This window comes from Lates calcarifer, linkage group LG5 (genome assembly GCF_001640805.2).
Source record: "Lates calcarifer isolate ASB-BC8 linkage group LG5, TLL_Latcal_v3, whole genome shotgun sequence".
Taxonomy (NCBI): Eukaryota; Metazoa; Chordata; class Actinopteri; family Centropomidae; genus Lates; species Lates calcarifer.
In genome coordinates, this window is record NC_066837.1 from 1,402,724 (window position 1) to 1,420,370 (window position 17,647).

The 17,647-nt window shown below is 40.3% G+C and overlaps 1 protein-coding gene across 1 annotated transcript in view; it reads left to right on the forward strand.

Moving 5' to 3' along the window:
* Positions 1 to 8: 8 nt before the first annotated feature.
* Positions 9 to 17,647, forward strand: part of ttbk1a (tau tubulin kinase 1a) — a 46,281-nt gene continuing 28,642 nt past the window's right edge. Inside the window, 7 exon segments of the mRNA XM_051070917.1 lie at positions 9 to 590; positions 990 to 1,203; positions 10,650 to 10,808; positions 11,933 to 12,080; positions 12,687 to 12,760; positions 13,859 to 13,999; positions 15,967 to 16,071. Coding sequence (XP_050926874.1) covers positions 10,701 to 10,808; positions 11,933 to 12,080; positions 12,687 to 12,760; positions 13,859 to 13,999; positions 15,967 to 16,071 — 576 coding nt within the window. The 5' untranslated portion in view covers positions 9 to 590; positions 990 to 1,203; positions 10,650 to 10,700.

Here is a 17,647-nt window from a genome sequence, read left to right on the forward strand (position 1 = left end):
TATTTGAAAAACATTTTAAAAATACAAATAATATTAAAAATAGGTTTATAAGGATATGAATTAACACTTGCCTTAGACTATAAATAACTGATAAAAATCATAAATCTGTGTCTCAGGTGAATAAACTCAGGTGAGCTGCTCCACCTGCTGGAGGCGACGTGTCACTGCAGCTGTCAGAGGAGCAGGGTGTCTTCTTTCAGGTCCTCAGTCCAGGTTCATTTCACACCGACTTCACAGATACGATCATTTCAAAATAAAACAAGATCTACATCTACAGTTTAAAGAGGACTGAGGAAAACTGGTCTGATAGGAGACCAGAACCAGAACCAGCAGGGTACCTGGATCTTTACTGTGTCCGACTGAACCAGATGTTCCTGTCATGTTCCAGATGTTTCTCGTCTCACAGCGTTCCTTCCTATTTAATCATGTGACCTCTCATCGACCCGTCACATTTATCCTGCGGCCCTTTGGAGGGCCCCGACCCTCAGGTTGGGAACCAGTCAATGACTCAGGATCAATGATCTGATCAGAGATCAATCACAGCAGACAGTTACTGCACAATGAAGTACTTTTACTACTCTGATTACAAGGTACTTTTATTACTGATACTTACATAGTACATAGTAGTTTTACTACTGATACTTGGACTAAATAATACTTTTACTACTAATACTTTAGTTAAACAGTACTTTTACTACAGATACTTTATCTGTTGGTTACTTTTACACTTATACTTTAGTTATTATTTTACTACAGATACTTAAACTACATCATACCTTTACTACTATTACTATAACCACATGATACTTATACTGCCGATACTTTAAATGGTGCTTTTACTTCAAATACTTAAAGTACATGGAACTTTTATTACAGCTACTATAACCACATGATACTTTTACTACTAATACTTTAGTTAAACAGTACTTTTACTACAGATACTTAAACCTCGTGGTACTTTTACTGCTGATGCTTTTGAATGTGTGCAGGTCAGACTCCGGGTCGGCAGGGGGCGGTGTGGAGCTGCAGCTTTAACACGGAGACCCCGAGGAAGTGTGTGTGTGTGTGTGTGTGTGTGTGTGTGTGTGTGTGTGTGTGTGTGTGTGTGTGTGTGTGTGTGTGTGGTGCTGATGCTGTAGAGATGGAGCAGAGGGAGTGGATCCTGCTCGGCTCTCTGTCGTCCGGACGGAAAACAACATTCAGGTAAGAAGATAAACAACAAACAAACAAACAAACAAAGAGCCGCGTCACGAGCCAGAGAACCGAACCGAACCGAACCCGCTGATCGAAGCGAACATCTAACACGAACCCGAAGCGACGTGATGCTGATGCTGAGGAGTGACGGTGTGTGTGTGTGTGTGTGTGTGTGTGTCGGATCAGTAGAGTCTCATTAGAAAAACACAATCTATCGCATTTATTGTGTTCTATTCTACAAAATAAAAGCCTCCCGCTGCTCCGGGGGCCCGGGTTCAGGTGTGCAGGGGCGGATGTTGGTCTGAGACGCCGTGACAACGTTAACGGAACAGTAGAATAACATTAGAACAACATTAGAAAAGGCCCGACGGTAAGCGGAGGGGATGATGAGGCGTTCAGGTACTGCTCGGAGGGTGGGACTGGACAGCGCCGCCTGCCTCACTCAGCGGCTGAAGGAGTCACCGTCAAGGTAGAAACAATAAATAGAGCCCCCAACGTCCGGTCAGTATTTTCAAAATAAAACGACAATCTTATACACTTCAAATGTATAAAAAACTTTAAATTTTAAAAAAATTAAGCGCGAGGGAAACATGCCAGTAGTTTATTTAAAGGGACTGAATTATTGTCAGATCTTCTAAACAAAATAAAACTCACAAAAATAAAACAATATTCTTAAATAAAAATAGTATAATTGTTGTATTAACGTTTTAAAACTAAATAAAAGTAAATCCAGCTTCAGTAAATGCCAATAGATGCTCACAGATAGAAGTCAAAGGTGTAGATGTTAAAGTAGTGTTAAAAAAACAAAATGAAAATAAATTAAAAACAAAAAGAAGTAAAGTAAATTGTATTTGCGTCTTTACTACACAAAAAGTTTTATTAGTCTCAATTTTGAGTAATGTTTAATTCAAGTGTTTCTTGTTGTAAGGTGATATAAAATGTAAATTAAAATATACCGTTTCAGTGATTAGGAATTTTTATTTAACCAGACAAGAACACAGTCAGTCCTGATTTTCAGCCCTGAGTTTTGTCTGCAGGTGTTTAAGGAGACATGAACGTCAAGGCAGGAAAGATCAACCATTCACTAAACTGCCTGCTAACGCTGCAGCTCAGCATCATTTTCATTCAGTTTAGATCAATAAATTAACATTTTGTGTATAAAATGTAAAACAAAGTGGAAATGCCTGATAATAGTTCCAAACCCAAAGTGTCGTCTTCACGTGTCTTATTTTGTCCAGTGAACAACACAAAGTCATTCAGTTTACGACAAAGAGAAACATAAAATCTTCCACCAGTCGTCCTCTAAAGTGTCTGACAACATGATGATAGGATTCCTACAGAGACAGAGCTTTTTATTAAAGAGGAAGATCCAGAAACATCTCTATATATCTCTACCAGACTCCACTGATGAAAACAGGGATTTAACCAGGAGCTGCTGGAATACCACTGCCTCCATCTGTCAGTCAGTCAACACACTAACAGATGGAGGCAGTGGTATTCCAGCAGCTCCCAGTAAAATCCCTGTTTTTGTCAATGGAGTCTGGTACAGATGTATCTTCACCTTGCTGGACACAGATCCAGAACCTGGGGACAGGAGAGTAGAAGCTTGGTCATTGCAAGTATATGTTGGTTAAATGTAACTGTAACTGTAACTGTAACTACAGTCCAATCGACAGGAGACAGAGCAGAGGGTGATTTGTTCGAGCTGCTGGAATGATTAGAAAAGATGTAGTTTGGCTGTGTTTCTGTTAATAACAGGAGTAAAGTGGCTCGGGTGGTTTCCTGTGAACTTTTTCTGTGTTAAACCAGACCAGGATCTTTCTCTGAACCTGAACCACAACCAGAAAACATCTCCCCAATCATTCAAGTTTCTCCAGTGTTTCTAAGTTAAATTAATATCTTTGGGTTTGGGGCAGTCGATCAGAGAAAACAAGACATTTGAAGACAGAAAACAGGGATTTTTCCACGAAAAAAAATTCACCCAAAACCATCAACCAATTTACTGAGAGAATAACTGGCAGATTATCTGATAAAGAAAATAAGTTTCAGTCTTAAAATAAAACAAATCAGTGATGCTGCTGTTCCCTGATGAAAGACATAAAATTAAAATTACATGAGGAATATTATCAACAACAGAAAAAAAAACTCTTTCTACATAAATGTTTTCAAACTCGAGAACAGGACCAAATAGATAAAAGTCCACAACACTTGAAAGATTATTAATTAGATATTATATGTCTATAAATAAAGAGTAATGATGAAAGAAACTAACACTAAAATCATATTTATAACAAAGAGCAACAGCTCCCACTTTGAGCGTTCATCAGAGGGAGTTTTATTTTGAAAGCGCCGGCCGGATGTTGTGGTTGTGTTTGTGTTGTCGGGGGCTTGACGCTGGTGGAGGCAGAGCTGCAGTGCGGACAAACAGGCTGGATCCGGAGAACCTGACACCCACAGACCGCCTCATCACAGCCGGCCCGGGTCAGCCTCAGCCGGGGTTCTGGATCTGGGTTTTCCCCCCGGCGGGTTTGGACTCCTGAATCCGGTCCAGCAGCAGCAGCAGCAGGAGGAGGACTACGAGTCCGCATCCGCATCCTCCTCCACCTCCTCCTCCTCCTCCTCAGCTGCAGCAGCGGAGAACCGGAGGAGGACCCGGACTCGGACAGGTTTTAATGAGCGCTCCTGGACTCAGAGGGGAAATTAAAATCTGGGTTTTGTCTCTTTCTGGACTCCCTGGTCCTGCAGCGGGTCCGCTCTGCACCGGACGGCCGGTCTGAGGACGGACGGACCCGGTCTGGTTTGATATTGGGGACTCGTGTTAGAGGAGAAATAAATGGTGGTTTAGTCCTGCGGGAGTCTGAGGCCCAAACCCCGGCCCCCCTTTAGAGGAACGGTGGGTTTTCTGGACCAGGACGTTTTGTGCCGAAATAAAATCCCAGATGAAGATTCCCAAAAGGCGGAAAAGGAGCGGACGGTGCGCCAGGTAGGCCTGATCCGGACCAGATCTGGCCCGCACTCCAGAGATCAGACAGTGGGTGTATGTGTGTGTGTGGGTGCGCGCGCGCGTGAGTGTGTGTCCCGCAGTGATGCGTTAACGGAAGTGAATTTATTGATCCGTATCTGGAGACGTTTGATCAGAATAATTTAGACCGGGACAGATCCGGGCTGTGTCACTGTAATGATCTTTAATTCATAACTCGGGTCAGTCCGGGCCAGATTTATTGATCAGCAGGATGTGATGGTGCACATGCGCAGAGAGGACCCATGACTGTGCACTGCAGAGAGGAAAGATTCAATATGAGTGATGCAGAGAGGCGGGGAGGGAGGGGGGTACACCTGGACCAGGGCGGAAGTATGTCACTAAAACATTAATTTAGTCTCTTGTGCTTTTATTTTTTTAAATTCAACTCAACTTCTTTTATTAATGCAAAAAATAGAACCAGTTTTCTACTGAGCAACAATAACATTATGTAACAAAGGTGAAGGTTGTAGAGTCAGAGGTATGGAATCTCTTTTGTGCCAAAATATATTAATGATAGCAAGTAATGAGCGGCCATATCTGAGGATAAATAAGTTTAATGTTTAAAAAAAATAATATTTATGTAAAATTAATGTGCATTTATTATTTGTTTTTAATATTACAAGATATAATCTCAAATTAAATAAATGTATAAATCATAGTGTTGCCAGAGCAGAACAAGTTATATTATGTAACAAAGGGCAAAGTTAGGACGAACAGATGAACTTTCCTTTGTTCTAAAATACAATTTTAACAAGACTCAACAGCAAATAGAAGAGCACGTCTTCAGATGAAGAAATTAAAACCATCAAACAGCAAAAAAACTCAACATTTTTATGAAAAATCCTCATGAATTAAGAGTTTAATGTTAATTTAAGGTAATCTTTCTTTAAATGTTATTTGTTGTCACCATTTGTTTTTTTAACATCGTAAGATTTAATAATCAATTAAAACAATTTATTTTTAAACAAACAGTCAGAGCAGAACAACAATGTAATAATAATAATATTAGTATAAGTACTGAGTATCAAGTATGGAATAACTTTTGTGCCAAAATCTTAATTTTTACATAATTCAAGAAGAGACAATGAAAAATATAAAAGTCCATTTTAAAAATCGTATTAAGGAGAATTATTTAAATTTTAAGTTAATTTGATGTAATTTGTTAGTAATTTTTTCATGTAGTTATTTTTTATTTGATCTGAGCAATCAGTATCTGTTGTCTCCATTTGCTATTTTCCAATATGACTGTTCTATTATTACATACGATAATTCCTTTGTTTTTAGATTGTTAGCATCGTTTCTTACTGTAATATCTTGTCTGAATTACACAAACAATTAGAGTATTTTAAGATGAATAGGTAATGACAGTTAAATTACAATGACTGGATTACATTTTTTTTTACTAATATGACGGCAGTTTGACGTATTTTTGCATTTAAATATGTAACTTCTGGTATTTTTTCTAGTCTTGATCAGTGTCGTCCTGTAACTCTGCAGCAACGTCTGTCCAGAGAAACACTGACCTGATGTCTGATCACAACAGATCATCAACGCTTAGATAACAAATAAGAAACTGTTCTGTGGTTGTTATTCTCCTTTTCCATGTGGTGTCTAATCACCAGCACATTTAGTTCAGTTTGCAAAGTTTAAATTCTCCAAACTGTTCGGCACTCTTGGCTTCATCACAGTGACAGATGTATTTAAGTTATCGCAGAAAAACTTGTGTAACGTAACTCCGATGGCTGAGTGGAGCTCAACATGATACAGCCGCCAGGTTTGTTACAGACGGTTCTCTGCAGGTCGATAGAACTCTGCAAACACCTGAGACTGAAGAGCGTCTGCTCGTAAAGTCGTGACACAACCAATGAAAATGTTGCGTGTGGGTGTAAAGATGCTGCAGTGCTGATCCTGTGTTGTTTGAACAGATCCGCTCTTCTGTTTTTCTTGTGACAAAAAAAGAGGAGGAAATGGCTGCAATGATAAGTTATAGTTTTTAAACAAATGAAGAGAAACAGTTTGACGCTAACATTAGCTATCCTACTTAGCTAATGGTAACACCCGCAAGTTAAAGTGGGTACCCTCTGATATAAGCTAGGTCTTCACATGGTGTTTCTTTCTATTAGCCCACAACTTCATGTTGCTGTGCTCAAAAAAAAAAAAAAAAAAAAAAGCAAAATTAGTTAGCTATGGTCGACTATTTTCACTTTAGTTGTGCGAAGATAGCTAGCTAAAGCCAGCTTTATTTGGCTGGGCAGCACAGAAAAACTGACAACTGAAACACGTTAGCCAGGTTAGCCAGGATAGCCAGGTTAGCTGGCTAATGTTAGCATCCTCTGGTGTAAACTGTTTTTCTTCATTTGTTTAAAAATTGTAACTTATCAACCATTTCCTCTTCTCTTTCTTGTCACAGTTAAAGCAGTAGAATGACACTGAACAGTTTTTTGGACTCAGATATGTTCAAACAACACGAGACACAGCACTGCAGCGTCTTGAAAACGCTGTAGCACTGTAGCTACGTTGGTGCTGTTTAGTAACAGTACAGTGTCACTGCAGCGCAAGACCTGTGTTTGTCCTGTGGGTGGTGCTAGAGGAAAGGTTATGATGAAATCATGAAAATCCGTAGACGTCATCCTCTGGGGAGCACGAACAAAAACAGCAGATTTTAAGTCTTTGTGTTGGTTCTGTATGTTCCTCTCTTGGTGAACGTGGCATCACATGGAAAAGGTCAATAAATCCAGTTTTGTTCGGGTTGTGCGATTATATTTGGTGCGTGAGGATCTGAAGGGCGTGGTCCCTCCATGCTCCGCCCCTTCTGTGACATCACTGTTTGAGCCTGTGTGTGCAGGTCAGACGGCTGCAGCGGTCGGTCATCGTCCTCCCGCTCCTCTCCTGGTTAACTGTGCCCTCTGTTTTGGCTTGTAGGCTAACACAGGAACAGGAAGGGTTTTGTCCCGCCCAAGATTTGTTGTAAGCCGTCAGGTTTTCCAGGAGCTCAGAACTATGGTGAGCTCTGACTGACTTCATCAGATCAAACTGGAATGATGCAAACCTGGCTTCTGGCAGAGCACCTCCCCCTTTCCTCCCCCATCTCCCCCCCTCCCCCAGTAACAGATCAGTAGATTTGTAGGTGAAGAAGAGAAGAAGAAGAAGAGCAGACTGCGGGTTGAAGGTAGAGAAAGTGTCTGTGAGGTTGTTTCACTCTGATCTGCTGCTGAGACACTCTGCTGCTGGACCACAGAGTTTCTCTCATTTACACAACAGTGTTTTTTATTAATGTCATTATATAATACAAACAATACCACACTGTACATTACTGTACAGTATCATGTACAGTTTACGTTTACACATCTGTAAAATGTAAATATTCTACAGTTGCATACAGTATCACAAGATACAAAATACAAACAAAAATATAATAAGTAATACAATAACAACTGTATATTTATGACTAAATGGTATCTGATACAACATAGTACATCACTGTAACTGGCTACAAACACACAGCACAATACAATGTATTCTACTGCAGAATGCAGTCTAACATGCCGTAGATCGTATGATGCAGCGTATGATGCAGTGAATGATGCAGTGTAGTAGCAGTAGACACGATGATAAAATACTAGATAATACAGCAGTACATTGTTCAGCAGTGTATTGTGGTGTATTATACATGAAGAAATTATGTAAATGACACTAAGCAGGATCATACAATATTCAATGACAACAGGACTTGACACAGTACTAAAAAAAAATACGATAGTGCTGCGACGTACGCATAATGCTAATACCTTACAACACTGTAACATTATACTGTAAGTTGTTTATGCATTTAATTTTTTGTTTTGCTACACTATTGTAAATATCACAGTATACCATGCAAAAATATTCTACATGTACTATAAAATACTGCATATATATATATATATATATATATAAACTTTTATGATGCTTTACTTCAGTGCACAGATACTATAAAACTACACAATGAAACATGATGTGATGGGAATAATAACAAACCTAAAATGAAAAATACTACATTTTACTTTATTAAACAATATACATTATTATTTACGTATATTTTGCCACACAGTACTATATACTATTACTAATCTATTCTAGCTGTTCTATATAACAATATATTGTTCAATAGACGTGACTGTTGTGTCAGACTGTTGTGGTGCATTCAGGGAAACTCTGTGGCCCCGCCCTCTGCAGTGACCGGCGGCTCAGCAGCGTGTTGAGGCCTGCGGCAGGTTTCACTACATCTCCAGTGTTACAGTCACTCCCGCCTGCTGGTCGCTGTGCAGCTGATGATGATGATGATGATGATGATGTTAGAGCTGTATCACTGCAGGTGCAGAGAAGCCTCCTCCCCTCCTTCCCAGTCCGTCCAGTCCTGTGTCGGGAGCTGGTCTGACTGGAAACACGGCGGACACTCTCCATTATCTCTGCAGTCCGCCTGAGCTGTGCATGCACTGATGACGGCCCGTGGCATTGCATGCAGAACAGCATGGTTTGGGGACTGACATGCATCACTTTGAACTTCAAAATTTCCCCCACGAATCCACTGAAAACTGATAACCATTCATGGCAGATCTGTTGCACCAGAGCAGAGTAAAACCCCGAGTTCAGGTCAGGTTGACTAAGTGGAGAGCGGCCAGGAGAGAGGCCTGCTGATGTTAGGGCAACCACATCCTCCATTACTAATCCATATTTAGCATCAAGGAGTTTATGGTTTTCCAGCTGCTCCAGGATTTTGTTATTTCATCACCAGTCCTCACGTTATTTGCAGGAACATCTAAGTTTGCCCAGCGACCAAAAAAAGCTTAAAAATTTGAGCAATGGCCACATTTTCCTTTAAAATAATCACAACGAGCTCAGTTGAAATGAAACCAAACCTCGACCTCGGTATGTCAAAACCTGTGGGATTTTCTCTCCCCTGAAGTCGTCTTCTCAGGTAGTGCTCACTCCCCGGAAACAAGCTCCTCCACATCTGAGGAAAGGTTTTCTAACCTTCGACCCAAACTCATCCAGATATTTCATTTGATTTGTGAAGCTTGTCGGGAGCTAACACTATCTGCCAGGTCGGACTCAGGGGAAAAAATTACCCTAAATGCTAAGTTTAGCTACATTGCTAGCTTCTGTGACGAAACAAGTCTTTGTACCTAAATAACAAAACAAGTTATTTGTCTTTAAAGTACTAATTCTTGCTTTCACTGTGAGGGCTGGGGATCCTTTAACCTCCGTTTCTGCAAAATCCCTCCTGAGAAATTATCAGGAAATTATTCAGAAATCACCTGTAAAATAAAGTGTTATTGAAATATCTGAGTACAGACATTTCACAGTTTGTCAGCTCTAAGTATCGAGGTTCAGTACCCAGCCCTTATCAGTTTATTCTCCCTGCATTTTTAAAGGAATAGTTTCACATTTTGGGAAACACCTTTATTCTCTTTCTTCCACAGATTTACCTGCAGCAGCAGGTTAGCTTAGGCTAGCATAAAGACTGGAAATGAGGGGAAACGGCTAGCTAAAAACAACAGTTTGTCATTTTACAGGAGGCTCATGTGCTGAAGTATTTATTGGCAGGGTAGTCACTGTTCCCAGCCACGAAATAGTTCAACACAAACCCCCGTAAAAACCACAATTTGTTATTTTTATTCTTGTGTTTTTTAAAGAAATGAGGTATAACATGTTAATCGTTGGAGCTTCGGAGGAGCTGGTAGGTGGACTTTATTTCCTTTGGCAGAGTCAGGCTAGCTGTTTCCACCTGTTTCCAGTCTTTATGCTAAGCTAAGCTAATCGTAGTCATCAGTCAACTCAAGAAAAAGATTGAGCGTTTTCCCCAGAATGTCAACCTGTTCCTTTAACTCGGAAGCAGAAAAGGTGTCGACTGTAATCACAGTTTTTTTAGAACAGTTCAGTTTGAATCCCATCGGCCCTCAGTGGGATCACGCTGGGACGTGTTCCTGTTGCCATGCTGATGGTTGTTAGTTCAGACGACCGATTAGAAACCAGCCTGTTCTGATCTCTGACGACTCGGTCGAGTCGGTGGCCGTCGGGCCGTCGCAGCATCGAACCTGCAGCTGCAGTCAGGATGAGAGCAGAGCGTCCGACTGCTTCCTCTGCCGACATGATATTTGCTCCAGTTACTGCAAATACCATCACACTCCTCAACCCCCCCGACTCCCCATTCCTCCTCCCCCCACCCTCACCGGCCTGTAGCCTGATCCAGCTGAAGAATGGCTTCTAATGGCAGCCAGCCATCTCTAATGCCTGTTATACTGGACTGCTGTGACCGTCCCAGCACGGGGCTGTGGTTACGCTGGGAGCCTCCCAGTACCGAAGACGACCTTTTTAAACCACTAACTTCTCCGCCCTGCTCTCCCTCCTCCTCCTCCCCTCCTCCTCCTCCCCCTCCTCCCCCCCTTCACAGATAAATGGCTCTTTTAAGCTGGGAGCTGCTCGTGTTCTGTCTGGCTGGCAGATGCAGTGCCTAGTCCCCAGCCTCCAGGACAACGCCAACATGAACGGGACGTCCGAGCAGGCCGACATCCTGCCGCCAAACTGCATGGTCAAAGACCGATGGAAAGTGGTGAGTCAGGAAATCACCTCCCCCCTCCTCCCCCATCAGGTCACCTCACAGATTCTACAATGGAGATTTAAAAGCTTTTAGTTTTACAGTTCTGTTAGTTTATGTTGTTTTTCTGAAATTTAATTAAGAATTTTTTATTTGATTTAACAATTTTAATTTTAATTTTAATTAATTTTTCAAATTGTATTTTAGATATATTATTAATTTTCCTTTAGGGTTTTTGATTATTTTTAATTTTTTATTTTTATTCATAAATTTATTTATTTGCAAGTCAAACAAATCACATAAAAATATTTTGCTCTACATACAGTATTTCTTACCTTTTGTTATTATTGTTACTTTTAATTGCATCACATCATTTTATATCGATTTCCGTTATTTATTTTATTGTTCATTTTAAATCTATTTATTTATGTTTATTTATTTAAATCAAAGAAATGACATAAAAAAGGTCAAATATTCATTACCTCTATCTAAATCATATAACCCAATATTTACCATGTTAAAGATAAATCTATATTATGACATTTATCTTTAATATATGTTGATTTTGGTTGATTTTCATGTAAATGAAAAAGAAAACATAAGTAAACAATCAGAGACTGATGGAGAATTTGTGAAATAGTCGTTTATGTGAGCAGCAGTTAAAGGGTTGATACGTATAAAAATCAATGTTTTGAGTTTCCTACAGTTTCTGAAATAGGAAGTTATGTAACGCAGCTCCTGTCTCGGCCAATCAGATCGCAGCGAGGAGCCTGCAGGCTGTTTGCACTTCACTGATCAGTTTTACTGTCTTCACTGAGCACACACACACACACACACACATATATATATATATATATATATATATATATATATATATATATAAAGAATGAGGGAGATGAAGGAAGGAAAGACGTAAACTGGGAAAGTGACAGAAAGAGTGGAAGAAAAATGGAAGACAAGATAAATCCAGAATGAGAGAGGGCATGAAAAGTTTAGAAGATTGAATGAAAAGCAGATAGAAAAACTTTTATTTAATTCCCGCAAAGTTTCTGTTTTATTGATGCTCGTCTTTCAGTCTGTGGCTCTGAGCTTCACAGACACTAACTGATCCAGAGTCTGTCCTGCGTCCTGTCTGACAGCTGAAGAAGATCGGTGGGGGCGGGTTCGGGGAGATCTACGAGGCCTTGGACCTGCTGACGCGGGAGAACGTGGCGCTGAAGGTGGAGTCGGCCCAGCAGCCCAAACAGGTGCTGAAGATGGAGGTGGCGGTGCTGAAGAAGCTGCAGGGTGAGAGCGTCCACGCCTCGATTTAACGTCTGGATCTGGATGGAAAACAGAACTCCAGCTCTCCCTCATATTGAATTTAATGCTAAAGATGATGATTGTGTAATGTTGTTATGTCACTGCTGATTTAAACCACTGATTGTGTTACATGCTTGTGCGTCAGGGCAGCACATGATTGGTCAGTTTGTTTATAAGCTTCCAGTGAGTCACTGGAGCTTGAGTTTCCAGCTGATGACCGACGTCAGCTGACTGAACTCCTGCTGATGCTCGTCCTCCTCAACATGCATTTTAAAATTACTACAGGAAAAGCTTCAAAATATGAATTATATAAATGACTGAACCTTAGAATTAGTCGACAAAGATACATCTCAGTAGGATTTTACAGCATTAATCAGCCACATTCATTATTTTTATCAGGGAAAAAACGACCAGTGACTCATCTGAGATACACAGATGAAAATATTCAACAAGCCTGAGTCATGTCACTTTATTTAAACATCGAAAAACAAGTTTCTGTGGAGATTTAATCCAAACACTGCTGCGTGCTGCGTGGTATGCTAATAATCAAGTGTTTTATGACTGATTTACTCTCCTCTTCTTCTTTTTCAGGTAAAAACCACGTCTGTAAGTTTATTGGCTGCGGCAGAAATGACAAATTCAACTACGTGGTCATGCAGCTTCAGGTGAGTCAGGTTGTGGACTTATTGTGTGGGGGGGGGTTCTTGTTGGATTAAGAACAGAGACAAAAGTTGGAAAATGAAATTGGAAAACAAATGACTTTTTTTAAGTGTTTTACGTCAGCACAGGGAAAATAAGAAAATAAGAAATCACTTACAGGCTTAAAAACCTCCGTCTGCTTCGTCGCGCACTGCTTGCTCAGTCGCTCTCTGTGCTGCCCAGCTAAGGAAAATTTAACCATCAACAACATGCAGAAACACTGTATAACTGAACTCATCACAGACAGACAGACAGATCATGTAGCCATTACTGAAGCAATGCTATAAAAACACAGTTAACACAATTCAGTCTCCAAACACATCATCTGCAGCAGAAGCATCAACATTAACTCATAAAAGAAGTAAACAATAAAATAAAGGTCAAATGTATTTTACTCAGTGAAACTGCTGATTATTTGTATTATTTATTATATCTCCTAAAGTAAATTAAATACGACTGAGCAGACTTGACTTTGAGTGTTAGCCTCCGTAACGATAGAAAAGATAAACGCACAGATAAACTCTGAACTCTTCCTCCTCCTTCAGTCAGTGTGGGTTGAGAAAACAGCCATTAAATCTATGCTAACATGTTTTAGCTTGCGCTAGTAGCTATAGATGCGGTATGCTAGCTCTGACCAGTACGCTCTATGACCGTCCAATCACACGTTATCACAGACCTGCTACATGGCCCCGGGTCACAACAACTCGAAATCTGATTGGTTAAAGGATCCGCGAGGCAACAGTTTAATCACCATTTATTTTAAATAACTGTTCTGAAGGCCTCAAGGCAGATTTCTGTTACCGTGGCAACACAGGGCTGAAATCTGATTGGATAAAAGCTCTAACATAAACAGACTGTGTTGGAAGCAGTGAAACCAAGAGAACAGACTGTTGGGAACAGTTTAATATATGTAGTATTAATGGGAAAAACCTATATAAAATATAATCCAGTGATTGTGACAGTGTTTAAGCCACTACTGTCTTATTATAACTCATAAATTAAAATCCTGTTTACCTCTGCCTGGAGTTTCTCTTTATGTGTGAGTCGTTCCTGTGTCGTCGCAGGGTCGTAACCTGGCCGACCTGCGGAGGAGTCAGCCCAGAGGAACCTTCACCATGAGCACCACCCTGCGGCTCGGGAAGCAGATCCTGGAGTCCATCGAAGCCATCCACTCTGTGGGCTTCCTGCACCGCGACATCAAACCGGTACGATGAAAGACCAGTCCTCCTCATTGGGTTTTTCTTTTCTCTGAAGGTCCCGTCACTGCGTCGTTTCCCTCTCTGGGTTGACAGTGTTCCTGAGTGGAAACTTGGGGGAGCGATAAAAGTTTTATTTAGTTTGTAGTACGAATGATTTTAAATTCATTTTCACAGTTTCCAGCCTCAGTTCTAAACATGCAAACAAGCCGATAACAGTGAGGACAGAAGAGGATGTTAAGAGGATTCCAGAGCACGGCGGCGCTGAATAGATTTGCATATTAACGAGCTGAACTGGAACAAAAGCTGCAGGACAAACACTGAGGAGTGTGGAGGATCAGGAAGAAGGTCATAGAGAGGAGTGAAAACCTGTAGACCGCCTCATCTTTAACATGATGGTTTCAGTTCATGGAGATCAGACAGTGGAGTCGGTTTTTATCAGAATCAGACTTTATTCCCTGGTTTTTCTTCAGTGAAGCTGTTGTTGTTTTAGCTCAGTGGTTGGTGGTAAAGCTCAGTTTATTCCAGACCTGCAGTCTGCAGCTTCTTCTCCTTTCTCTATTGTTTCTTAAATCTTCTTGAATCAGTAAAAATAGAAACGTGAACACTGGTGTTTTCCTGCGTCTCACTGAGGTCATTTCACTTTGGTATCTCGATGCCTCCTCCTGTGGCCCAGTGGGAAGAGAAGGCTCGGTCGAAGGGCGTGGTGATGAATCCAGCAGCAGACTGCAGCGTTGTTTAGCGCTGCCTGGCTGCTCACAGCAGGTGAACTCAGCTCAGTCAGGACACGCCCTGATAAACCTCTCTGCAATCACACAACCTCCTTTATCCACGGCTTGTTTTCCAATTTAGCTGTACATTTTTTAACCAGCTATTATTAGACAATTGTGACATTGAGTCCAGCCAGACAGAATAAAGATGAGTCGTTTTCACCTGCTCTGTTTAGAGAGCTTTCCTTTACTGTGGTGATGCTGCAGCTGTCTGAGGGCAGCAGGTATCTGTTTTCTGTCAGCTCAGGCTGCAGGACAGATGGCCGGACACAAGTCACTTCACCGTCACTTTTTAAAATAACGTTTAAACTATAATCTTAAACCAGATGAAGGGTTTTTGTCATCGGACGTCTGGTTCTTCAGTAATCAGAGAAACAAGCTGAGCAAAGATCTGATCTTAACGTCCTTAACAGCGTCACAGAGAAACACTGATTTGTAACATTAAACTGCTTAAACACAGATTCTTAACATGATGCTACTTTAATCAGTGTTTTTTCCAGTTTTTATTTTCAGGTCTGTTTGTTTTGGAGCAGTTGAAACCTCTGAGGATAATTTAACTCCTGGTAAAAACCAATGAACGCTGAAGGAATCTGAACCTACAAACACGAGACTTGTATGAGTGGACTCCACTCTGACAGGATGCACTGTCAAACAGTTACACACCAGACTGTTCGACCAGTTGTCAAGTAGAAGTCAGTTCCTAACCAGTGGATCTAACTGGGACCAAAGCACAGAGAAACAAAAAGATGAGCTTTTGAAAATCTGCTCCACAGAGTCTGCAGTGGAAGCTTATTCCAAATGAAGAAAGCTCAGTGCTGCTGCAGAAAACCCACAGAAACCTTCATGCATCACGATGTGCGTCCATAAAACAAATCGTTTTAATTATTCTACAGTTTCTACTGCAGACGCGTCAAACACCGACACACTGAAAACAGTTCACACGGTTCACTGGAAAATCGAAGATCAATTAAAACCTCATTAAGACTCCCTCAGGACTCTGACTTCTCCTCCTCCACACAAAACACTGGGTAACTGGGCTTTTAATGCAATCCACAATCCAGCCTAACATTAGCAGCAAACATCAGAACAGTGGTGTTCATCTGTGAAGATGATCTGATCAACTAAACCTGAAGGATCAGAAATTTTAGCTGCTCACTGTTTATTTTCTAGAATAACCCTAACCCTGTGTTGTTTTGTTCCCGACAGTCAAACTTTGCGATGGGCCGGCTTCCCTCCACCTACAGGAAGTGTTACATGCTGGACTTTGGTCTGGCGCGGCAGTACACCAACACCACCGGGGAGGTCCGACCGGTAAGAAACTTTATCGACACCTGACGTCAGTCCTTCAGTCTGTGTCACTGAACCACACTGAAACGACAGAGTTTCACGATTAATCCTGGAAATAATCAAAATAATCTTCACTCAAGGTCCATTTACGAGCTTTTGCCAGAGCTTTCAACTGAGATTATTCTGGATTATTTTGTTTAATGTCCTAAAATTCCACATTATACACTTGTATGGAAGAACATTCCTGCCTTCAAAATTAATATTTCAAATATAAAGAAAAATAAAAAATAATCATGATTATCTGTTAACATTGAAAATTATTACAAAAATGTCTTAATGATGATTTTGTGTCTCAAAATTTGTAATTATTTACGAGCATGTAAAAACTACAGTGTAATAAGTCGTAGATGCTGTCATATAATTTTCACTTTAAATCACAGACATGAAAAAATGTTTTATACAGTGGAATAAAACTAAAAAAGTAAAAATAAAAAGTGTGATAAGACAACAGGAATTCAGATTAAATAAAATAATTAAAATAATTTATATTTTTACGATCATGAGAAAGCCTGTCATACATACAATTTTAGTTTTATTTAATTTTATTTTTATCTTAATAGTTAATCAAATGATGAGAAAATATATTTTTATTAATACTTAATGTAATATTAAGATCAAAATTTGACTCATACTTTTTAATTTTTTTTTAATTTTTACATTTTAATTAGAATTTTGACTTTTAAATCAATTTGAATACAATTGAACATAATGTTTTGAGGCCATTTTTATTTTTTATTATTTCTATTCATTTTTTTTACACTATTATCATTGTTATCTTTGTGTTTTTTTATAATAATAAAAAAAACTATATATTATTTACTTTCAATATTTTTATGTTAATACATTTTTTTGGCAGCAGTGGTCTTCCATACACAACACATACTGTTACCTGGTGTACTTTGTGGAAAAATAACTGAATAATAAAAAGCAGAAACAGACGGTACAGGCAGACAGGGTGCGTTTGCTGCATTGCAGCACATTAGTTCAATAGATCACTCACAGTGAACAGCTCCTCCTGTCTGTTAAAGGCCTGACGTCCTGTACAGTGTGTGTGTCAGTGATTCACACTGATCAATAACAAATCATCAGGATTGATCAGATGTTTTTATGTAACGTGATTGATCACAGAGCAGGAGTTTAAAACGTCCTGATGCTGCACAATGGGGTTTTCTGGCTTCAATGGAAAAAGGCTTTTATTGTGAAAAGTGTGAAACAGCTCCAGGTGTTTTGATTGGTCGATCAGGTCTGATGGTCTTTGTAGTTTCTCTCTCTCTTCACTTCTCTGGTTCATTCTCTGTGTCTCTCTATCAGACTGAACACTGAGATATTTTTAGATCAGTGAGGACGTGAGCTGCTTCCATTTACTCCTCCTCTCCCCCTCACGCCCTCACCCTCTCCTCTCCTCTGCTCCTCTCCTCTCCTCTCCTCACCCCCTCTCTTCCTCACCTCCTCTCCTCTCCCCCTCTCCTCCTCTCCTCTCCTCTCCTCCTCACCCCCTCTCCCCCTCTGCTCCTCTGCTCCTCTCCTCTCCTCACCCCCT